Below are 26,304 nucleotides of genomic sequence, written 5' to 3' on the forward strand. Positions count from 1 at the left end.
TAGCAAGCAGCGAGGTGTAGGATAGTCAATCTAGTATAGATCTATACACAAACTCATACGCTCTCCATTTAAGGAGATTTTGGATACAAAACGGGCCATGACAGGTGATCTCATGCCCCGTTACGTGACTCACATAACTGTAATAGTATTCTCGTATATGTATTGAATGTACTAGTTGTATTGTGTGTTCTCTCTCTGTCTAGCATGTATTGTAATGTATAGTATGTACTAGCTGTATTGTGTGTTCTCTCTCTGTCTAGCATGTATTGTAATGTATAGTATGTACTAGCTATATTGTGTGTTCTCTCTCTGTCTAGCATGTATTGTAATGTGTAGTATGTACTAGTTGTATTGTGTGTTCTCTCCCTGTCTAGCATGTATTGACTCATGTATGAACTGACTCATTGTATGTTCCATTGTTCTAGTAATAGTATTAGTAACTTCCTAAACTACGCCTATTGTAGCTTACTAGTAATTTGATTTGTATGAACATATTTGTATACCTTTGCTACCCAAAGGTATTGAAATAGAAAGAATGAACTTTTATATCTATATACATATACATAATATATAACTAGGATTCAAACAACCTTCGGACAAATAACCGATACCCTAAGTCCACAATCAAACGAGGAACAAGAGGTAAGGTGAGTTATCAGTCCTAAGTCCTTTCAATCCTACTTATATAACTATATCTATAAAGATATACATTTAATAGACTATAAGTGTAAAAGAGTTTAAATAAAAGTAATTGACAAGTAAAAGAGTTTACTAAAAGTAATTGATATGTAAAAGAGTTTACTAAAAGTAATTGATATGTAAAAGAGCTTGTAAGACAGTTTGAAAAGTAGTTTGTTTGATAACACGGTTTGAAAAGTAAGAAATCCACTTGTTTGGTAGTTATTAATCACATGTGATTGATATAATAACTTAAAATAGATCAACTTGTATTCCCCCCCCCCCCATAAAAGCATTTAAAAACATTTAAAAGGTTAATCAAGGGGTATGAACTCACCTGTAGTGAGTGGTTTGGATGAACGGATAGTATAGGATGCTAAGTGTCAAGTGAAGACTTGAACACACACAAGGATCCTAGTTAACATATAATAACACATATATGTATCCAATTAGTCATTAAACAACTAATTAACCAAGTTAAGACATCCTAAGACATGTAAAACACTTTATTTAAGTGCTATAAGTGCTAAGGATTGCATCTAAGGATTGTAGGACTTGGATATTGAGTTTAGGGTCCAAGGGTAAACCCTTTATGGGTTTACGGTTTTGGGACCAACTCCATTGGAGTTTACGATCGTAAACCCATGAGTTTACGGCCGTAAACTCATGGTACTTCTACCATTTTGTGTTTTGAAGCTTTAAAGGTCATAAGGAGCATTCCTACTTCATGTCTAAGCCTTTGGAAGTGATTAGGGCAACATTTCACCCCTTTATGGAGTTTACGGCCCATGGACCATTTCTCCATGTGTTTACGGCCGTAAACCCATATGGTTTATGGTCTTTTTGATGTTTTAAGTCCTAATCACATCAAGGATGGTATCTAGACTAGTATCCAAGGCTTGGTAAGGGACTAGGGCACACTTTGGCCCCTTTATTAGGGTTTACGGTCCAAGGTGTTCTTGGACTGTAAACACCTTTGATCTTGTGTTTCTTGGTGTTTTCTAGATGATTAGGAAGTGTAACAAGTCTTATAACACATTAGGGTAAGAGTACTTACTATGTAAAAGCTTGAAAAGGTGCTAAAAGTCCAAGAACACTAGTGTGTGTTCTTGGTGTTCTTGGTGAAACTTGAAGATCTACACATATGGAATGATTTCACGGATGGAATCATGTAAGATCACTAGATTAAGTAAGATATCAACTTATTAGGGCTAGAAACACTTACAAAGTTGAAGATCAAGAAGGAAAATCGGATGATACTTGAGAGGATTTGAGTTTTGGATCTTGAAAATGTGAAAAAGTGTTAAAAATGGCTAAGTGCCATATTTATACCCTTGGGGTTTACGGCCGTAAACACCATGTTTAGGCCATAAACTCCAAACTCTTGGAGTTTTGGGACATTATTTTTGCACAATAAACCCTAGGGAATCCTCTCTCCTGTTATCTCCTGAAGTACTAGGCTTTAGAACACTCAAACTGACTCTACACAGCTCAAAAGTTAGCAGAAACTGTTCTGACTTCTATTGAAGTGAATTGGTGTACAGAATAGAAATTTCGGGTTGTCACATTTTCCTTCTTAGTGTCGATCACGAACGCTAGATATGATGTACATCCCTTGGCCAAACACTTTCTGGCTTTCATTAGGGAAATGATTCCAGAGTTTACTCTGCGTTTGTCTCCATACACCTTAAACGACTCTTTCCCTGGCGGTTTTACTTTTACTATCTTCTTCCTACACAATATTTCGGCATCATTGGCGCTAAGCCAATCCATTCCTAGAACGATGTCGAAACCGTTTAACTCGATAGGCAATAATTCCTCGTGGAACTTATTCCCATTCAAGTCAAAGAAGATGTTTTTCATACGATGGCTAACAGGTATAAACTTGTCACTAGAAACCTCGACTATTAAAGCATTAACTAGTCTATCAACAGGAAAAGCTAGTTTTCTGCCAAATTCATGAGAAATAAAGGAGTAATTGGCTCCAGAATCAAACAAAATTTGGGCAGGCAATTCGTTTACGAGAAAGGTACCTGAAGCGACATCGGCTTCTTCTTTCGCAGCTTCAAGTGTCATCTGAAAGGCTCTCACCTTCGGCTTTGGTGGAAGATTGGGCTTTGCTGCATCCTTCTTCTTCGGGCAATCCTTCAAAATGTGCCCCTCTTCATTGCACCCATAACAGACTTTCTTATTGAAGGTGCATTCATTGGCATAATGCCCAGGCTTTCCACATTTGTAACAAGTGACTTCATCACTACATTTCCCAGCATGTTTCTTCTTACACTTGTCACACCACTTGGCTTCGGTTCCTCCTCCGAATTTCCTCGAACCAGTCTTCGAGAACTTGTTCTTTTTATTGGAACCTGAAGTTCCTTAAAACTTTCTCTTTTCGCCAACTTCAACCTTGTTGGCGGCTCTCCCCTTAATCATATCTTCAACAGACTTGGCAGCCCAGATAGCTGCCTCCAAAGTATGTGCCTGGCGCACTAGCACTGCATACTCCCATGGAAGTCCCTTTGCGTACCTGTCGATTTTTGTCAGCTCATCTGGGACAATACGCAAAGCAAACTCCATTTTGTCTGTGAAGTTATTTTTATATTCATCAACGGTCATACTTCCCTTTTTCAACTTCAGAAATTGGTTTTCTAGCTCAAGCACATTTTGGGCCCAGCAATACTTACCCTTGAATTGCACTAAGAACTCTGCCCAAGTCAGTTGCAGTGGCTCATTAGGGCTTAGGATTTTCCCCAGAGTGTTCCACCAACGAACAGCGCTACCTCTGAACTTACGTACTGCAAATGTGGTTTGTAACTTGTCTTCACAACCACATGTCATGAAAGACAATTCCATTTCCGAGATCCAATCCATCACTCCAACGGGATCTTCTTTTCCAGTGAAGGTTAATGGCTTGCAAGTCATAAAGTCTTTATACTTGCACCCATTTCTCTCCACTCTATCTTTGTGGTTATTTCTCCCAACCACAAGCGGTTCACTATGACCAACAGATCTATTGTTGTTTCCTTCTTCAGATTGATCGTCATTTAATTCAGGGTGTTCAATAGGAATTGAAGGTTCACTCCTGTTGTTCAACAATATTTGCCTCATTTCCTCCCTTTGTTCAGCCATCATTGTCTGAATCATGGCTCGTACTCCAGCCATGGTGATGGGTTTTGGTGCAGCTCCTGCTATAGGCACCAGTTCCACCACTTGGGGTTGAGGTTGCTGGTTTCTATTTTCATTTCCAGCTCCACTTCGGGTTCTTTCCATTATAATCTATATACCAAATAAGGCGAACATAGATCTTTATTCATGATAGACGTTTAAATTCTCCTTATCACTCCAAAACGTTTACATGCTAGTTCTAATATCGTAGTCAAACGCTTAGAATCCTAAACATATAAGGTTTTCCAGATCCGGTCGGCAACATACCATAGATCCGAGAAAATAATGGCATATATGGCAAACATATAGCATTTAGCACATAAAAGCATTTTAGGCATCTTTCCTAAATATTCTAGTGCTCGTGTCTAAAATATACTAGACACTCATCTCACAATCATCACTTAGCATTATAAGTTTAAGTCTAGAAATCCTACAAATTCCTAGTTCGCTTAAACTAATGCTATGATACTAACTGTGACATCCCCTAATTTCTCGGCCAGAAAAGACCGATTTAAATTATGCTTTTAAAATAAAATCAGAGTAACCTTTTTAAAAGATGTTGCGGAATTCGTCCCTAAAACAAAACATGATAAAATTTTATCAAAACCTTTCTTAAAGAAATATATATTTTCATTTTATATCAAAACATCGGGATAATCCAAAAATCTCTCATCATCATCCGACTATGTTCGGGGTCCACTACCTGTAATACAAAAAGCTGAGTCGGTCAGGCTTAGGAGCCTGGTCAGCATATAGGGTTTTCAACCCACAAATAATTATAAATTTATTAAATTCATCAACCAACAATAACCCTGATTACCCATTCCCGTTATCCTCACTTTACGTCCCTAAACACCTATCACAAGGGACCTAGCCTAAGGATTATCATCGGGATGGACATTACTGCTAAGGGGACTCCTCAGCCATACATGTCCTAAAGGCAACCATGAGTGGGATGGAGTACACCAATGAACATATAGTTCAGCAACACCTACAGGTTGCGAACCTGCAAGCGTTCCACTAGATTGTCTAGAAAGGTCCGTGGTCGTCATCTCTACTCCGCTAGACGACTACAACAACAACAACAACAACAAGAACAACAACAATATCGAGGCCTCTCATCATTTTAACACACATCGACTATTTTTTCTACCCATGTTTTACCCAACATATTTGTAGATAAAAATACATATACAATTTAAAACTTGTATAAAACATCTATTCAGCAGTCATCTCAAATAAACAATTAATATAATTACACATAGCACGTATTTTATGGAAAATACTTCCTACCTATGTGTAAGATGAAAGTGACTATACACTCACTTGATTTAACGATAATCAGGCAGCACTTTGTTTCCTAAAACAATCGTTTCTGATAAAATCGGGGGTTTTAATGAGAAATCGGGCTCTGCAAGGGTTGGGCTTCAAAACCTAAAAGATAAATTTCTCGGGCTCTTTGGGACGTGTTTCGGATGTTTGGTATAATATCGTGGCTTTGGGGGAAGTTGGAATGGAAGAAATATGGGTTTAGGGGTGAAATATGGCACTTTTCCAAAATATACCCGGGAGGTCTCGCACCCTTTTATTTATAGGGGAGGCTTCGGACCGAGGGGGAGGATAAGTGAACACGCGGCTCGCATGCGAGGCTCCAGGTGGCAGCTTCTGATTGGACCGAGGTCTAGGGTGCAGGGGAGGAGAGGTGGGGCGTCTGCAAGGCTCGGACACGCAAGGAGGGCACGCGTCGGACGCCCATTGGACCGCGCTTCGGATCTGCCACCGTTGCGAGGCGTGTCGAGTCCTTACTGGGCCGCACCTTCGGTCAAATCTGCAACGAGCACGTGGCGGACACGAGGCGGCCTACGAGCGAGGGTGACGTGGCCGAATTCTGCCATGCGAAATTTCTCGGATTTTGGGATTTTCTCGATTTTTGTGTCCCGAATTTCTAAAATCCATATCTTTCGTATATGGGCTCCGTTTTTGACGTTCGTTATATGCACGCGTAGGTAAAATTATGCTCTACAACTTTCGTTTAGACTTCATCAGCTAATTTTAAATTTAATTTTTATATTATTATTTTTAACAGACCGGGACAGGAAAATCCGTTAAAAATTCATAACTTCTTCATCCAATGTCCGTTTCGTCTGTCTTTTTACCGTTGTACTACTATTGATGAGACCTTCGATTCTCGTTTAGGTTGTGTCAGCTAAAAATCACTCGATCTAAAATTTGAGTTTTTTGCTGTCTACTGCTAAGCTGGAACTTAGAAAAATCATAACATCCTCATACGAAGTCAGAATTGGGCGTTCTTTTTATAGATACTCTTGGTTTAACGAACACTACGACTTTCATTTAGATCATCAAGGCTAAAAAGTAGTTTATCAAAAACTCACTTTTTACGTCATTCGGCACCATGTCGGTTTTGTCGCGAAACTTCGACATGTCATAACTTCTTCGTTATAACTCGGATTTCGGTATTCTTTATATATCTGAAATCCTTGTCACGACCACTACAACTTTCTTAATAGATTTCGGCTTTATCTAATATTTATTTTCGACGCTTATTTTTATTCTTAATTAATTAATTCCTAATAATTAAACATAAAACACATAATTCACATAATAATCACATAATTCCTCTTTATTTCTTCAAAATGAGTTACAAAGGTTAACCTAGACTATTACGTCAATATTAATGCCTTGCCTAGAAACACGGGCGTTACAACAAAGTCAGATATACAACGGCAAGTCAAGACACGCTAGGCGCAGACATATTACAATAAGATACTTGCTGAAGAATGGAATCATTTCCATTAGTTACATAAAGTCAAAGGAAAATATACATGATCCCTTGACGAAAGGCCTTAGTAGAGAGCAAGTTCTCTTCACATCGAGGGGAATGGGCTTAAGGCCAACAAAATGAGTCACCACCTGGCAGAAACCTAACATGGCAACATTGGAGATCCCATGGTCTAGGTTCAATAGGACAACTAGTTGGGGAAGACTCAAAGAAGCACTAACACAAAGGAATGCTCACTGCTGTGATAATTATTTTGTGTTTTTCTGTTGATGATACAGGGGTGAATATTTATTCTTAATAATGGTGATAGCTTTTATAGTGGAATAGTACGGATTGTTCCATATTAGCATTACCTATGTGAGATGGATGTGAGGTCGCATCTTTGAAAGATGATATGGCTAAGCTCTCTAAAAGTCTCATGAAGAAAGGATTTTCATGACCGAAAAGAACACAATGGTAAGAAATGAACCATGCTTAGATATGATATGTGTGATACCTCTTGTTTTGATTCTACTACACATAATGGTTAGTTTAAGACTCTAGCTCACTACCCATAAAGTAGATCCAAGTAGTACTCACTTTGAAAGGTTCAAGTTTTATAACACCTATTCAGATGCATGTCTTATCTTATTTCCTTATTTGAATATCAAAGTTCACTTATTTTCTATTCGAATGTGGAGTATTCTTGGAGTTTGAATAGAAAATTTAGGGTATTGTTGGATCTTTGCTCTACAAAATTACAATGTGGGACTTATCCCACATTGGTGGAAGAGAAAACTTTTCCCCACCTTATAAGGCTTGTCCCACTCATTTATTCAAATGGATCAAGTAAAGGGTTAAGCATATTAGGTTTGGGTTGTGGTGTTGGACTAGTCAAATTGGGCTAGTAGTAGGCTTGGGTTATTTAATATTAATGGTCAAAGATAGGCTTGGGCCTTGGGGCTCTTGGGCTGTTCTTGACTAAATAATATTTTTTATATATAATCCGAAATTAATTAGTCATTAATTAATTTTTATTTATTTAGTATAAAAGAAATTATGTTAAATATAAAATTAACTGCTGACAGTTTCTTAGCAGTTAATTTCGGTTGGTGGTTTTACAACCACGATTAGAAACCTATAAATGGAGGAATTCAGACAGAATTTGAGGGCTAATAAACCACACACACTTTTTCTCAAAAATCGTTCTTTACATCAAAGGGATCATGGTGAATTTCGACATATTCAAGTTTTGTTATTGAATTGGTTGTTGTATCCTCTTGACAGATCCCTACCAGGGAAATTTCTGTCTTAGGACACTGCAAAAAAAGGCCTCAATCAGTACAATTTTGTGATTATAATTTCTGTGTAGTCATCATTCAAGTATGTTTTCTGTAAATTGATTCTTGTATATTACATATATTTGAATTTCGTTTGTTTTATTTATTTTGGTTTTGTTGATTGTATACTTCTGTGATAACAATCTAAGACATAAATCAAAAAGTGGAAGAATGGATCAACAATCCATCATCAAAACACATGTGGAAAAGCCTGAGAAATTCAAAGGCTTAGATTTTTGGAGATTGCAACAGAAGATGTTGTTTTATCCGACAACTCTTCATGTTTCCAATGTTCTCACTGATGATTCTCCCTCTCCTCCTACTGGTGTAACCACTTCAGAAGAAACAACACCACCCACTGCAGCCCAATTGGCAGAACATCAAAGGGTTGTGGAAACTTGGAACACAAATGGATATAATTGTAGAAATTATATTATAAATGCCTTGGATGATTCCTTCCATGATATCTACTCTACCATCACTACTGCAAGAGAGATATGGGAATCACTAGAAAAGAAATACAAAACAGAAGTGGCATGTTCCAAGAAATTCGTGATTGGAAAGTTCTTGAATTTCAAGATGGTAGATACCAAATATGTCCTCAAACAAGTGGAAGAAATTCAAGTCATTGCACGTGATCTTGAAGTTGAAGATATGGGTATAAACTCTAACTTTCTTGTTGGATCAATCATTGAAAAACTTCCTCCTTCCTGGAAGAATTTCAAACTATAGATTTCTTGTGTGGGGTTGCCTAGCTAAGGTACAAGTATCTCTTCCCAAGAGGACCAAACTTTGACCAAAAACAATATATTGCATTTACCTAGGCCCTGCCATGAATAGTACAGCCTATAGGTTTCTTGTGTATAAATCACATGTTGATGATATCCATAACCAAACCATCATGGAATCAGCAGAGGCTGAATTCTTTGAGAATACTTTTCCTTTTAAGGATAAAGGGAAAGAGGTTACCTGCTCTATGAAAAGACCTCTAGATGATGGACTAAATGAAACCATTCTTGACAAAAGTTTACAATCAAATGAAGAGAGTTCCTCAAAGGTTCAAGAAGATAATTTAGAACTAGAAGAAGCAAATGGGGCAAAATAGCCAAAGATTTTGGACCTGCTTACATGACCTATGTATAGAATAAAGAGCCACAAACATTAAAGGATGATATGGATTCTTCTTAAGCTCCCTTCAGGAAAGAGGCAATCAAAAGTGAGATTGACTCCATTGTGCAGAATAACACTTGGAAATTGGTAGATTTGCCACCTGGGCAAAAACCAATTAGGCACAAATGGATATTTAAGAAGAAGTTTAGACCTGATGGTACCATTGAGAAGTACAAAGCTCGTTTAGTAGCTAAAGGGTATCATCAAAAGGTGGGTCAAGACTTCTTTGACACCTATTCACCTCTTACAAGAATTACATCAATTCACACATTAATAGCAATTGGAGCTATTCACAACTTGGAAATACACCAAATGGATGTGAAAACTGCCTTTTTGTATGGTGAACTAGATGAAGAGATATATGTGAATCAAGATGAAGGGTTTGTGGTTAAAGGTCAAGAAAACAAAGTTTGTAAGTTAGTTAGATCACTTTATGGACTAAAATGGGCTCCAAAGCAATGTCATGAGATGTTTGAAAACACATTACTTTCTAATGGATTTAGAATTAATGAATTTGATAAATGTGTTTATGTCAAACAATACAAGAATGCTTGTGTCATCATATTCTTGTATGTGGATGATATGCTTATAATGGGTACTAATTTGGATGTGATCAATCAAACCAAAAAAATGCTACACTACTCCTTTTCCATGAAGGACTTGGGAGTAGTAGATATGATCGTTGGTGTAAGAGTTCAAAGAAGACCAGATGTTTATGTTGGATAAGGTGTATAAGTCCATAACTATTTCTGGTATGTACTTAACCCGACCTGGCATGGTCCATTTGGGTTGCATGGCACCATGCAATTGGATAAACTAAAATGAGAGAAATAACACTTATGGTTTATTAATATATTATAAGTTCTAATATATTAATAATATTATTTAATTAGTTTGATAAAGAATTAATTTAGAATTAATTAAGTGATCAAAAGATAACTAATTAAATATATGGGTAGATTATGTAAATCTTCCATATCTTATATAGTGGGCTAAGAGGCTCCATGGATTATCAAGTTGGGTTCCACCCATAGGATGCTCCATGGGAGTTACAAACCCATGGGTCATGGAAATGAAGAGTCATGACACATTAGGGTTTACATGGTGTAACCCTAGATGTGTCAACACTATATAAGAAACTCATTCTCCACCAAAATCGACGACACTAAGAAACAAGAGGGCTAGAGCCGATTTAGAAGTGTAAGATTCTCTCATAGTTTACTCCTTTGCATTTGGTGTTGTGTGAAGCATTTGAGGCATCACACTTGGGGTGCTAGGCTCACAAGGTTTCAAGGATCATAATCAACAACAAGGTAAGTTATTCTATCTTTCATTCAAGTTAAAAATGTTCCCCATGTATGCTAGATAGGAATATAACCTTGGAATTCAACTTTGCATGATTATTAGACAAACATAGATCCAAGGTTATTAGGGTTGCATGTACACTTAGGAAGTGTTAGAATGCTCAAAACCCATCAGTGGTATCAGAGCATGGTTCGTTTGTTGTTTTTTTTGTGTGCAAACAGCTTGAAAAAAAAAATTCGTTTTTCTGTTTTCTGCTCGTATGAAAGTTTGCACATTTGTTGCTGGAAATGGACTAGAAACATTACCCTAAACTGTTTTGATGTTTTAAAGCTTGTTTTAGATGGTGTAATGTTTATGCTAATCCATTTACAATGGCAATTATTAAAATTACAAGTTCTTTTTAAGTGTAATTTTTGATTCTTGAAAGTGTTCATATTCATGTTCTTGAACTTATGAAGATTAGATGATCATAGGAATTGTTTGTAACCTTCATGGTAGTTTAATTCATGATCATAATGTGTTTTAATGGAGTCCATAACTTATCCTCAAGTTATGGAAAACCAAAAGTCTCACTTTTAGTAAAGTCATTAAAAGAACACAAGAGTTATAAAAATGAAGAGTCTTCATTTTTATTACTCAATTAATTCTTAAGTTATAAGAAATGAAAAGTTTTGGAAGTTTACAAAAGTTGCCCTCAAGTTTTGGAACATGTAAAATCTTGATTAAAACTTTAGTTCCAACCCTTAGAATTTTAAAAGTTAAAATTCAACCCTTATACTTTATAATATTATAAGTTACTAATATATATATATATATGTATAACGTCAAGTCGTCTTACCGCTAGTACGCCTCATTCACGAAGCCGGTCTATAAGGGGGTATAAGGTTGTTGCCTATAAAATGGCAACTTAATGGGTGTCCACTCTCACCCACCGCTTCCTTGATCGGTGGAGGGTCGTTAGCCGAACGGGTAAGACAAGGACTTATAAATTCTCATTAAAAGTATGATGAATATTATAAAGTAACTAAATGCTTTTATTAAATTCCCAATCTTAGTTACTTTAGGAAAATGTGAATAAGGTGCTAATCCATGAAATTACACTTTACACTTTGTTTAAGTCGTTGGTGGAGCGTGTGTGGTTAACCGGCACACTAACTTGGACTTAACAAGGTAGGTAAAGGGTGACTTAAGGTTTACCATAGCATCGATGGAGCGTGTGTGGTTTACCGGCACATCGATTGAGTGATAAACCTTGAGGGTACCAAGTGATTTGCATGGTTACTTCACACCTCGTTTTGTGATCCTCGGTATCCCAGTCACAAAACTTGGAGGGCACACTCGAGATTGAAACATGCCTTTGAAAAGTTCATTGAATCTCAAAAGAATCTAGGAATTTCTAAGAACCAATTAAAAACCTAATATTTATATTTCGTTTTTCATGGTGGAAATTGGTGAATCGTCATTCACCTACCTTTCAAATATGTTATAGCTTGGATTACGGCATACCTCTTCTAAGTTATAATATATTGTGATTGGATTCTAGCCTTAATATTACGTTTGGGTGTTTTATTAAGGACTCTTTAATATCTAAACTAATCTTGTTCTCTTCTTTCAGATGTCTTCAAACAATGCTGCTTCTGGCTCTAATCCTAATGGCTCCTTTACCCTTATGAACTTGTGTGGGAAAGTCACTTTTGATGGATCTAACTTCAATGAATGGATCAGAAACATCAGTATGATTACCCGCTACGAGGATAAAGAATATGTCCTTGACAAGGAGCTTACGGAGATTGATGAGACCACTGCAACTCCCCAGGAGATCGCTGACTTCCGGGCACATGAAAGGGATGCTACAAAAGTGGCATGCATCATGTTGGCCACCATGACAGCGGAACTCCAAAAGTCCTATGAGGATTTCTACCCTTTTGAAATGCACCAAGATCTGATGGAAAGATACCATCAAAGTGCATGACGAGAGAGGTATGAAATCATATGCTGTATCATAACAACCATGATGAAGGACGGGGAATCCGTCACGAGCCACATGCAGAAAATACAAAGGTATATGGATCGGTTGCTGAAGCTTAATGTGAACTTCCCTGAGGAGCTTGCAATAGATATCATTTTGCACTCCTTACCATCGTGCTATGATCAATTCCGCATGACATATCACATGAATAAGGAAGATGTCACACTCAGCAAACTTCAGGGACTCCTCAAGACCGCAGAAACAGGTCTTAAGGGTAAGTCGTTTGTTAACACTCCTACTCCATACTCCACCCCGGTTTTGGCAATCGGGAAAGGTAGAGGGAAGAAGAGGAAGAGCTCTTCGAAGGGTACCAAGGCTAGGACCCTTGATGGCTCTTCTTCAAGTGGAACCAAGAAAGGTTTTGTCACTCCTTATTCTGACCCTAAAGAGGCTGAGTGCTTCTATTGCCATGAAAAGTCACATTGGAAGCGGAACTGCCCAAAGTACCAGCAAGATGTGAAGGATGGGAAAGTTAAACCGAACCATGTAGGTATTTACACTATCTTATCTAATAACTCACCCCATTCTAACTCTTGGGTCCTTGATACCGGTTGTGGTATTCATATATGTTCTGATTTGCAGGGACTAAGAAGAAGTGAGAATGTGGAGCATGGAAGAATAAACTTAATCATGGGTAATAGGAGAGCTTTACCTGTCACCAATATTGGAGTTTATACTTTATCGCTAAGTAGTGGGTTTAGTTTAGATTTGAATAAATGTTGTTATTCGCCAGAAATGGCAAGAAATATTATTTCCTTTCATGCATTGTATAAACAAGGTTTCACCTTTTCATTTGATAATGAAGTTGGTTCGATTAATGCTTTCTTTAATAATGTTCTTTATTTTAAAGCATTACCTTGTGATGGTGTGTATGAAACTGTATCTGTGGTTGATAACTTAGGAAATAATGTATTGTGTATTGATTCTGTTAATGATAATAACTTGGATAAAGCATCATTATGGCATTGTCGTCATGGACATATAAGCAAGAAACGCATAGGCCAACTCCAAAAGGATGGAGTATTGGAGTCATTTGACCTAAAGTCAGATGATAGTTGCGAATCAAGCTTACTTGGAAAAATGACAAAGTCACCCTTCACAGGCTCTTGTGAGAGGGGTGAAGGTTTGTTGGATCTTATACATACGGATGTGTGTGGGACCTTCAAACATGCCACAAGGGATGCTAATCGTTATTATTTGACTTTTACTGATGATTACAGTAGATATGGATATGTCTACTCAATCAAGCATAAGTCAGAGACTTTTGAGAGGTTTAAAGAGTTTAAACAGGAAGTCGAGAATCAATTGGGCAGGAACATTAAGATGCTTCGATCCGATCGAGGTGGTGAGTATCTTAGTTCAGAGTTCCTCGACTATCTTAGGGAATGTGGGATTGTCTCACAATTGACACCTCCCAGGACACCGCAGTTGAAGGGTGTAGCTGAGAGGCGTAATCGAACCTTGTTGGATATGGTTCGTTCCATGATGAGTCGAGCTTCGCTACCAATCTCATTTTGGGGGTATGCCTTAGAGACTGCCGCCCATATCCTTAATCTAGTTCCCACAAAGAAAGTTGCCAAAACTCCCCATGAGATGTGGACTGGTAAAGTACATAAACTAGACCACATTAAGATTTGGGGTTGCGAGGCTTTCGTGAGACGCGAGACTTATGATAAGCTCGAACCTCGAAGTGAGAGGTGTATTTTCATCGGCTACCCACAGAAATCCTTTGGTTACCTCTTCTATAGACCTAGTGAGAATGTGGTCTTTGTAGCTAGGAGGGCTTTCTTTCGAGAGAGAGAGTTCATAAGCCAAGGAGACAATGGGAGGCAAGTTGACCTTGAAGAAATTCAAGAGTCAAGTGGTGAAGGAACTTCAAACCCTAGCACTCAACTTGACGAGGAAACTTCTGTTCAGCCAATTGACAAGTCTGTACCTCTGAGGCGTTCCACAAGGGTTAGGAATGCACCTGAGCATTACTATGGATTCCATATTACTGCGGAAGGTGATACACTTATATGTGATGAGACACTGATAGGTCTGGATGAACCTAACAGTTACGCGTAAGCCATGGCAGGCCCTGAGTCAGCCAAGTGGAAAGAGGCAATGGACAGCGAGATACAGTCCATGTATGACAATCAAGTTTGGAACTTGGTTGAGAATGTACCAGGTCGTAAGACTGTAGGGTGCAAATGGATCTTCAAAAAGAAGACCGACATGGATGGTAATGTACATACTTATAAGGCACGACTGGTTGCAAAGGGTTTCTCACAAACTCCGGGAGTTGATTATGATGAGACCTTTTCTCCAGTGGCCAAGATTAAGTCTATTAGGGTTCTGTTAGCCATAGCTGCATTTCATGACTATGAAATATGGCAAATAGATGTCAAAACGGCTTTCCTTAATGGAAAGTTGGTTGAGGATGTTTACATGAGTCAGTAAGAGGGTTTTGTCAATACAGAGTACCCTAATAAAGTGTGTAAGCTTGAGAAATCCATTTATGGGTTAAAGCAAGCACCTCGCAGATGGAATCTTTGCTTTGATGATAAAGTCAAGGAATTTGGCTTTTCTAGGAGTGAAGATGAATCTTGTCTATATGTCAAGGCTAGTGGGAGTATAGTTAGCTTTTTGGTATTGTATGAGGATGACATACTACTCATAGGAAATGACATCCCAACTCTGCAGGAAGTTAAGTCCTGACTTGGGAAGTGTTTCTCTATGAAGGACCTAGGATAAGCTGTCTATATTCTAGGGATAAGGATCTTGAGAGACCGGAGTAAAAGACTAATTGGACTTAGTCAGAGTACTTACTTGGATAAGGTGTTGAAGAGATTCGGAATGCAGGACTCCAAGAAAGGAGAGTTACCCATCCAGAGTAACGCCAGATTGAGTAAGACACAAAGCCCTAGTACTGAGGCTGAGATAGCAGAAATGAGTCGAATACCTTATGCTTCGGCTGCAGGATCGATCATGTATGCTATGACGTGTACTCGACCTGATGTAGCCTTTTCTTTGAGCATGGTTTGCAGGTATCAGGGGAACCCTGGCAAGGCACACTGGACTGCGGTAAAGAATATCCTCAAGTACCTACGGAGGACTAAGGACTGGGTCCTTACCCTCGGTGGGAGTGAAGACTTGAGAGTTGTAGGGTATAGTGATGCTAGCTTTCAGACTGATAGGGATAATTTCCGCTCTCAGTCAGGCTGGGTCTTTACCTTAAATGGGGGAGCAATTTCTTGGAAGAGTTCCAAGCAAGAGACAGTGGCTGATTCAACTTGCGAATCAGAGTATATAGCAGCTAGCGAGGCAGCAAAGGAGGCGATATGGCTGAAGAACTTCATTGGAGACCTTGGAGTTGTACCAGCTATTAAAGAGCCAATGGAAATTTTCTGTGATAGTGAAAGTGCAGTTGCCTTAGCCAAGGAACCAAGGGATCACGGGAGATCCAGACACATCGACAGAAAATACCATTTCATCAGACATCGAATAGAAGAATGACTCCTCGTGGCAAAGAGGGTATCATCGGATGAGAATCCAGCAGATCCCCTCACGAAGGGACTGACTCGGGTTAAGCATCTCCAGCATGCTCGGAGCATAGGGCTGAAGGATGATATTAGATTTAGTAGTTAGATAACCTTGAAATTTGTAAAGTGTAATTGACATTAGATGATGAATAAAAGGTGTTTTATTTATGAGTAAAGTGTTGCTATCTCTTGTCGATCGTTTACTATATTTCGTTTGCATGTTTTGACTTCCAGAATAATTATGTTTGGTATATCATATTATTCGAACCTCCACAGTCGGTTATATGTCGGAAGTAGGTATGAATCAAGACTGTCATGATTGGTTGCAGAGGTCTAAGTTGTTGGACATGGCTACAACACTCATGAGTGCTCATAAGTTCTGAGCATTGGACTCAACCCACGCTCACTGGAATCACTTCATGGAATTTATCTCGAGTGATCGTGAGACGGTAATATCATATAAGTCTTCAAACCTAGATATATGATTTGTTACTTATGAGTTGGTTATGCATTGATTGTACGAAAACGCATTGGTAACTCGATGTTATAAAACGTGCTCTTGTGTATAATTCAATGAGTAGTAGAACAAACATATGAGTCGAAGTTTATCTGTTCCTTCTTGGATTAGAAGCTGATATATGGGCCCCTCGATGATTTTGTTTTGACCTATGTACCGAGCCCGGTCAGAACTAAGTTGATGTGTTCAATTAAGTTCTTTGTCAAACAAATCGGAAATCGGGAAACAAACTGCTGGACAATAAGTAAGACATTGTTCCATGTATTTGTCCGGCTGATATCTAGAACAGAGGATTATATGATCACTTATCTTAAATGGCGTATCATCATCTTCTCAGTTCCGAGAGACCTTGAAAGAGCTACGATTGCCGATCGGTTCCTGAAGTATTGCAGTTATAGTTATTAGACTTTTCCAAGTGGGAGACTGTTGGATAAGGTGTATAAGTCCATAACGATTTCTGGTATCGACTTGACCCGACCCGGCATGGTCCATTTGGGTTGCATGGCACCATGCAATTGGATAAACTAAAATGAGAGAAATAACACTTATGGTTTATTAATATATTATAAGTTCTAATATATTAATAATATTATTTAATTAGTTTGATCAAGAATTAATTTAGAATTAATTAAGTGATCAAAAGATAACTAATTAAATATATGGGTAGATTATGTAAATCTTCCATATTTTATATAGTGGGCTAAGAGGCTCCACGGATTATCAAGTTGGGTTCCACCCATAGGATGCTCCATGGATGCTCCATGGGAGTTACAAACCCATGGGTCATGGAAATGAAGAGTCATGACACATTAGGGTTTACATGGTGTAACCCTAGATGTGTCGAACACTATATAAGAAACCCATTCTCCACCAAAATCGACGACACTAAGAAACAAGAGGGCTAGAGTCGATTTAGAAGTGTAAGATTATCTCATAGTTTACTCCTTTGCATTTGGTGTTGTGTGAAGCATTTGAGGCATCACACTTGGGGTGCTAGGCTCACAAGGTTTCAAGGATCATAATCAACAACAAGGTAAGTTATTCTATCTTTCATTCAAGTTAAAAATTTTCCCCATGTATGCTACATAGGAATATAACCTTGGAATTCAACTTTGCATGATTATTAGGCAAACATAGATCCAAGGTTATTAGGGTTGCATGTACACTTAGGAAGTGTTAGAATGCTCAAAACCTCATCAGTTTATACTCTTACTTTGCCCCATTATATTGAGAGTGTACTCAAGAAGTTTAGACACTATGATGACAAGCCGATAGTCACCCCCTTTGATCCTTCAAGTCATCTTAAGAAGAATAAAGGCGATAACGTAGCTGAGTTCAAAGATACTCAAGTTCTTGGTAGCTTGATGTATATTATGAATTGTACTAGACCGGACCTGGCTTATAGTGTAAGTAGATTGAGCCGTTACTCCCACAATCCTGGGACAGATCATTGGTATGCATTAGTGAGAGTGCTTCGATATTTAAAGCATACAATGAATTATGGATTGCATTACACAAGACATCTTCCTGTTCTAGAAGGGTATTGTGATGCAAATTGGATTTCCAATACTTCATAGGAAAAATCCACAAGTGGATATGTGTTCACTCTTGGTGGAGCTGCTATCTCTTGGAAATCATCTAACCAAACTATAAATACTCGTTCTACAATGGAAGCAGATTTTGTTGCATTAGACAAAGCTGCTGAAGATGGATGGCTTAAAAGCTTCCTAGAAGGTATTCCTCCATGGCCTCAACCTGTTACTACCATTGGCATACATTGTGATAGTTTTGCTGCTCTTACTAGAGCACAAAGTCGGATATATAATCGCAAGTCAAGACACATTAGGCGGATACATATTACAATAAGAGACTTGCTGAAGAATGGAATCATTTCCATTAGTTACATAAAGTCTAAGGAAAATATAGCTGATCCCTTGACAAAAGGCCTTAATAGAGAGCAAGTTCTCTTCACATCGAGGGGAATGGGCTTAAAGCCAACAAAATGAGTCACCACTTGGCGGAAACCTAACCTGGCAACATTGGAGATCCCATGGTCTAGGTTCAATAAGACAACTATTTGGGGAAGACTCAAAGAAGCACTAACACAAAGGTATGCTCACTCTTATGATAATTATTTTGTGTTTTTCCATTGATGATACAGGGATGAATATTTATTCTTAATAATGTTGATAGCTTTTATAGTGGAATAGTACGGATTGTTCCAGATTAGCATTACCTATGTGAGATGGATGTGAGGTCGCATCTTTGGGAGCTGTAGAAACATGAAAGTGACCCTCTTAACTTTAACCAATCCGAAGCCACATCTTGATCCGCAATCAGTCTCTCAACCGCAATCACAGACCGTATCCGCAGTTGTCTTCATCAACCACTAGTCTTAGTTTTTATATGTTATCTTTTTACTTCACATTGCTTTATCCAGTGTGCCTTGCATGGCCACCTTAGACAGATTTAGACTTTGTAATCTTCGAGACTCTATATATAGATCTCTCTTATTCTGATTGAATACACATCTCTCTTGAATCTCGTATCTTACTTATTCTCTCATTACTCTCTCTTATTCTAAAAGATCTTCAGAACTTAAGCTCATATCTTCAGATCGTAATCTCTCCTTCGGAGCAAGTCATTCTTGACTTAATCACTCTAAGACTGATCACACTCACTAACTTGGTTTGTTTTCAATCCTCGTTAAGAATCAGCTAAAGTGTTTACTTTATATAATACTTGTTGTCATTTATATTTCCTTACATTTCCGCACCTAACTATCTAACTATCTAACTCTAACTTATTATTGTTGAGCTTTATGATCCTCTGAGTTAAACTTTATTCCACAATATAACTTGTTCTAATATTTGTTCAAGTGTGTTTCTCAAAGTGGTTGCTTTTTGAACAGGAACTCTGATTTTAAAAGGCCTTCTATACCACTGAAGCTCATTTATTTCTTAAAAAATTAAAAAAAAACAAAATCTTTTCAAAACAAGGAAATATGGCACAAGCATTATCACTCAATGTTTCCAACAGCGTTGGAGGTTCGAATAGAGCTCCAATACTGGTGGCAAACGAGTATCATCACTGGTCCCAAAGGTTGGAGAGGTATCTAAGAAGACTTGGAAGAGATGTGTGGAGATCTGTAGAATAAGGACCTCATGTCCCTATTCTTACTCCAGTTCAAACCAACGGCACTCAAGCTAGACTAGGAGGAGGTTAACCAGCCATGAATCGTCCCACTAAAGATGATCTTGATAAGATGAAAAATGATGTTGCTTTTTATGATATATCATGCGGAGTTGCTCCTGACAACTTCTACATCATCATCAATTGCAAGTTAGCCAAAGAAATCTGGGATGTTCTCAAGAACTTGTATGAAGGTATAGAACAAGCTCAAGATAAGAAGTTCACAACCGCACTCAACAAGTTCAACAACTTCAAAGATCATGCTGGTGAAAGTGTGGAAGACTCCTTCAAAAGGTTCAATCTGATTGTCACAAAGTTATCAAATGCTAGCACCGTCCGAAGTAACCATGAGACAAATCTTCAGTTTCTCAATGGTTTGGGTAGACACTGGACTACGGCTAAGATGATAGTCCAAGGAGATAGAAAAATTCATTCTTTATCTCTCTACAAACTTTATGGTGAACTTCAAGCACAAGAATCAACCGTACTCAAAGATTGTGCTGACTTCGGAGGCCCACTCACTCTCATAGCTCAAGCTCCTCACACTCAATCTTACTCTCCCTCGTATGACAATCCTCCGCAGTCATACGAAGCTGATTCAGAATACGATGATGAAGTTATAATTTGTCACAATTGCAACAAGGAAAACCACTTTGCTAAAGATTGCAAAGCTAATATGGTGAAAGACAGAGCATTCTACCTTAAAATGGCTCAAGAGATGGAAGAAAAGGAGAAAGCAAGGGCATACGTGACCCAAGTTAAGAGAGACCATCAAGTTTGGTCATTTGGAGATGAGGATGAAGATATCAACAACATCAAAGGAAAAAGGAAAAATCTGCATGATGGCAACTGTGGATGAGGATGGGTCAACCAAGCTAGAGAAGAACTACTCCTACATGGCAAAGGATGGAACTCTGAGCATCGTTGAACAGGTAAAACTCATGATCCAAACTAATAATTATAGCATGCATGATTCTCAACCATTCATAGACAACCTTAATGACACTTGTGTTGCCGTCCTTTCAGACTATAACAAATCCCTAGATGAGAAGAATATAGCGTCCCAAGAGATGTTTCATGTGAGAGGACGATTGGAGGACAAGAGACTTAAAGTAGCTATGTTAGAAAAAGATCTAGTGTTAGAAAAGGATGCCAGAATGTTATGTGTAGCGCAATTAGGAATAGCCTTGAACCAAAGAGATTTAGCTCAAAATGAAAATGTACGTTTAAATATTTTAATCGAAAAATTGTTCAATGAAATCGAAGCTATTGAGAATCTTGTGAATAATGGAACCGTAGATAACACATAGAATTGGGGTTCGTCCAATGGGTACTCTACCGCAAAGGATTCATCACCCCGATTTAACAAATACCGTCCCTATGTCCCTCCGGACCGAGAGTTCCATTTCCCAGTCAATGACAAAACCTTTCGCGAAGACATTAGAGCTCATTTTGGTCGACTTCATAATCTGAGTAATAATTGTGTTATTGAGGAAATTCTTCCTGAATTTTCGGGTCACTCAAGTGATCAAATTCCTATCTTTGTCACAATTTATCCCAACTCTCAGACTTCATCGGTTGTTGATGAAGAAATTCTTATGGAAGGACCCGAAGTTCTTATGAACTTTCCATCTCTGCCTTCGGACCACAGTGTCTCTCACTACAGTCGTGAACCGCAGTCTGTCCAACTGCCTTCCATCAAGTGTCCCACAAAAAAATCAACTCAGACTTACTTTGCGGTAGTCTAATCTTCCTTACCGCAGACCGCAGTTAAGAGTACAGTGACCATTCATCCAATTCACCATGAGTTGCCCATAGAGAATTTCGAATACGGTCAATGTTCCCAGAGTCCTGAACCTTCTAGTTCAGATGACTCAAGTCCTCATTTTCAAAAGCAATCTAAGGTTTCCAGGAAACTGCAGCTGAACCTCAATGACTGCGGTTCTCCAAAAAATCAGGCAAAAATGGCCTTCAAGGAGGAACTTCGATCTCGTGGTAAAAAGCGGGAAATCTTTTCAAAAAGCAAAAGACAAGCCAGAATTTCAAAACCCAAGAGTCTAGAAAAACTTGTTTTCTCAAATTACTTTTCGAAAAACACTACAGTCAAGAAATCGAACAAAAAGGAATGTACAGTTCCTAAAACCTTTTCAAACTCCTTTGACACAACACAAAAGCGAGTAAAGTCTTTTCGAAGTAATGGTTTTCAGATCTATTCCTTAGACGACCCAAAATGGAAGGGGGTTTTACCAACTCCAACACTTTTCAAGTCACCTCAACCTTTTAGAAAATCACATCCTAGGAGATTTACACGTGCTCACACACTTTCAAATTGTACTTTTTCAAATCCCAAGAGCACCACTTTCAGATCTCATTCTCGGACTGGTCACAAGACTTATCCTACACCCTCCGGACCGTTGACTAAGCATAGTGTCTGGATGAATGAGAAAAATCTCTCATTTGCATTTCATCGTCAAAAGGGGTCATCTCAAGCCCAACCTCGCACTTTTCAAAAACCTCATAACTTTTCAAAATCCTACAATACTCCAAAGGTTCACAAACACCCAGGTCTAGGTCTCAAAGTTAACACGAAACCTATCCCTGCAACCTCGGTTCATGCATCTATGAAAAAGCCACATGTAGCCTCGGGCTCCAAACTTGATTGGGAGCCCAAACTAACCGTGTAATTTTTAGGCAACATGTAAGGAGGAATAAGAAGAGGAGTGGTTAATCGACAGTGCCTGCTCCTTGCACATGACCGGAAGGTTAGAGTACCTTCGGGATTTCAGGCCTATATGCAACGGTGGAAATGGTACATTCGACAACAACGCGAATGGAATAATCCAAGGTTATGGTGTTCTTACTACAGTGAACTTCTCTATTCAAAAGTTTGCTTACGTGGAAGGCCTCAAACACAATATCATCAGTGTAGGCCAACTATGTAAAGTAGGCCATCGGGTTGAATTAGATAACGAATACTGCTACATAATGACAAGTGATAGAAGCACCTGCTTGATCAAATCCAAGTCCGAAGGGACCATGTATCCTTTGGACGTCTCTCTGATCATTGGGAGACCGCAGTTGTGCTTTCTGTCCAAAGGAGTATCCGAAGTCAGCTGGCTATGGCACCGCAAGATAGCTCATCTTAACTTTCGGTATATCAACAACCTTGTCATCGGAGAACCCGTCTGAGGTCTCCCCATTCTGAAGTACAACAATGATACCCTCTGCCCAGCCTGTGAGTGTGGCAAACAGTCCAAAGGAAGCCATCCTATGGTGATTGATTCTTCAATTTCTAAACCCTTAGAACTCTTACATATTGATCTCAGCGGTCCATCTACCGTAGTCAGTCTCCATCATAAGAAATACATACTGGTTATAGTTGATGACTTCACTCGTTTCTCTTCGGTCTTCTTCCTGAGACTCAAATCGGAAACACCGCAGGTTCTGATCAATTTCATCAAAGAGATTAAACATCAAATCAAATTACCAGTGCGCCACATCCGAAGTGATAATGGAACCGAGTTCACTAATCATCTCTTGAATAGTTTCTTGGTCTCAAAAGGTATCAGTCACAACTTCTCAGCTCCTTACACACCTCAGCAAAATGGAGTAGTAGAGCGAAGAAACTGTACTCTGGTGGAAGCAGCCAGATCTATGCTCAAATTTGCAAACCTTCATCTCTACTTCTGGGCCGAAGCAGTGGCAACAGCATGCTTTGTCCAAAACCGAAGCATTGTCTGCAAGCGTCTCAACAAAACTCCGTATGAGGGTCTTAACAACTGCAAACCAAATGCCCGATTCTTTCACATCTTTGGGTGTAGATGTTTTGTGATCAACAACAAGGATCATCTTAACAAGTTTGCACCGAAGTCAGATGAAGGCATTTTTCTTGGCTACTCAACAAACAAAGTAGCCTATAGGGTTCTCATCAGACGCACTAGACTAATAGTCGAAAGCTTCGACGTCAAATTCGATGACTATTACGTCCGCAACACTGCCCCGTTAAGTGAAACCAAAGCAATCCTGGAAAGTGATATCCCAGCCTCTTCGGGTCCCTTAAAAATAGTTGAAATAAACTATGATGATCTTTTCGACCCCGTAGAGACTGCTCAACTCTCCACAATTCTTCTGTCTCCGGTAGCTCAACAGTAGCATGCCGAAGTTTTTGGTCCAACTCTATCCGATGATGTGTCACTCAACACTTCCACCTCGCCGGTTGAGGGGGAAAGCTCCACTCCGGATCAGGTGACAACCATCGAGGTTCCAGTGCTCCAGGAAGTAGCTCCGGTTCCTACCCGTAAAGTCACTCTGCCATCAAATGTTTCCTCGGACTCGGACGATGAAAATATAGAGAACATTGACACAAGAACCGATCCAAGGGTTATCACTCTTTCAACAATCCAGGGGGAACCATCTCTGGATCAGGGGGAACTCCCATCCGCAATCCAGGGGGAACCTCACTCAATTGCTCAAGAAAATGTTGATCAAGCTCCCACAGTCCAAGACAATTATGCGGGCTGCTCTCGAGTCCAGGGGGAACTGCCGTCTTTAACCGCAGAGTCTTCTGATATTGAAGACGTTCCCTCCACCGCGGCCGCTGGTCATCTACAACCCCGTCTACATGTATGGACGAAGGACCACCCACCGGGTCAAATCATCGGAAACTTGTCCGCAGGTATCCAAACTCGATCCTCAAAAGATTTATCTGACCACTGTCACTATGCATCGTTTATGTCCTCGGTCAAGCCTCGAACCATAAAATAAGCATTAATGGAGCCTGAATGGATAGCCGCAATGCAAGAGGAACTGGCAGAGTTTGAAAGAAACAAATTGTGGCAACTCGTTCCGAAGCCAAAAGGTCACGTTGTTGTTGGTACAAGATCGTTGTAAAAGAATAAATTGGATGAATCCAGTGCGGTCGTCAGAAATAAAGCAAGACTAGTTGCTAAGGGGTATAGTCAACTTGAAGGTGTTGATTATGATGAAACATAAGCCCCCATAGCCAGGATGGAGGCCATATGCATCTTCTTAGCGTATGCTGCTCACAAGAATATCATAGTACATCAAATGGATGTAAAGAGTGTCTTCCTAAATGGTGAATTGAAGGAAGAGGTTTATCTTCAACAACCTCCGGGCTTCGAATGTCATGAATTCCCAAATCACTGTTACAAGCTTGAGAAAGCAGTTTATGGTCTTAAGCAAGCACCAAGGGCGTGGTACGAGACTCTCTTAGAATTTCTTGTCACTTCCGGATACAAAAGAGGAGTGATTGATGCTACTTTATTTAGAAAGGCAAACGGTAATCACCTTATGCTTGTACAAATATATGTGGATGATATCATCTTCGGATCAACAGATCAGGGGATGGTGGATGAATTTGCAAAGCTCATGACCAACAAGTTCCAAGTGAGCATGAATAGAGAGATTAATTTCTTTCTAGGACTTCAAGTGAAACAGGTCCCCCAAGGGATATTCATCCATCAAGAGAAATAAACCTCTGAACTGCTGAAGATATACTCAATGGACAACTGTTCCTATGCCAAGGTCCCTATGGCCTTCGAATATAAGATCTCTGTTGATCCTTCTGGAGAATCAGTAGACCACAAAACTTATAGAGGAATGATTGGCTCTTTGATGTACCTCACCGCAAGCAGACCAGACATTGTCTGTTGAAACATAGAAGTGACCCTCTTAAACTTAATCCAAATCGCAGCCTCTCTCTTATCCGCAACCACTTTCTCATCAGCAGTCAAGCACCGCAACCGCAGTCATCGTCATCAGCACTTAGTCTTAGTCTTTTATCTGTTTTTCTTAAAGTACTTTCTTTTAGCCAATGTGCCATGTGTGGCAACCCTTAACAGATAGGACTTTTGTAATCTTAGAGACTCTATAAAAGGAGTTCTCTCTTTCTAAATGAAAACACATCTCTACGCATCTTGAATCTCACATCTCCTGAAATTCATAACTTACTCATCTCCTTCTTACTCTCTAAACTATAATCTGAAATATATCATATCTAAACCTCTCCTTCTGAGCAAGTCAGTCCTGACTTAATCGCTAAGTTTGATCACACTTACTAACTTGGTCTGATTGCATTCCTCATTAAGAATCAACTTAAGTGTATACTTGATATAATACTTGTTGTCTTTTATATTTCCGCACCTAATCATCTAACTATCTAACTCTAACTTATATTATTTTTGAGCTTTATGATCCTTTGAGATAAACTTTAATTTACGCAATATAAACTTGTTCTAACGTTTGTTCAAGTGTGTTTCTCAAGTTTTTCTCTCAAAAATTGGTATCAGAGCCAAAGTGGTTGCCTTTTGAAGCAAAACTCTGATTTTCAAAAAGCCTTTTATACCAATGAAGCTCATTTCTTAAAAAAAACATTAAAAAAATATCTTCAAAACAAGGAAATATGGCACAAGCATTATCTCTCAATGTTTCCAACAGTGTTGGTGGTTCTAATAGATCCCCAATATTGTTGGCAAACGAATATCATCACTGGTCTCAGAGGATGGAAATATACTTAAGGAGACTTGGAAGAGATGTATGGCGATCTGTAGAAGAAGGGTCACATGTCCCTGTTCTTACACCAGTTCAAA

The 26,304-nt window shown here is 38.9% G+C and overlaps 1 protein-coding gene across 1 annotated transcript; it reads left to right on the plus strand.

The window, feature by feature from the left end:
* The first annotated feature begins 8,130 nt into the window (after positions 1–8,130).
* Positions 8,131–8,691, plus strand: LOC145130158 (uncharacterized). The gene has a single exon (XM_079065000.1). It carries the CDS (start codon positions 8,131–8,133, stop codon positions 8,689–8,691), a length of 561 nt encoding a protein of 186 aa, XP_078921126.1.
* Positions 8,692–26,304: the final 17,613 nt, after the last annotated feature.

This window comes from Lactuca virosa, chromosome 8 (assembly GCF_052849685.1).
Source record: "Lactuca virosa cultivar CGN04683 chromosome 8, Lactuca_virosa_CGN04683_v6, whole genome shotgun sequence".
Classification (NCBI taxonomy): Eukaryota; Viridiplantae; Streptophyta; class Magnoliopsida; order Asterales; family Asteraceae; genus Lactuca; species Lactuca virosa.

What these genes read in the sequence shown, in the direction of transcription:
- LOC145130158 (XM_079065000.1), top strand. Translation starts at nt 8,131, where the DNA reads ATGGATCAACAATCCATCATCAAAACACATGTGGAAAAGCCTGAGAAA.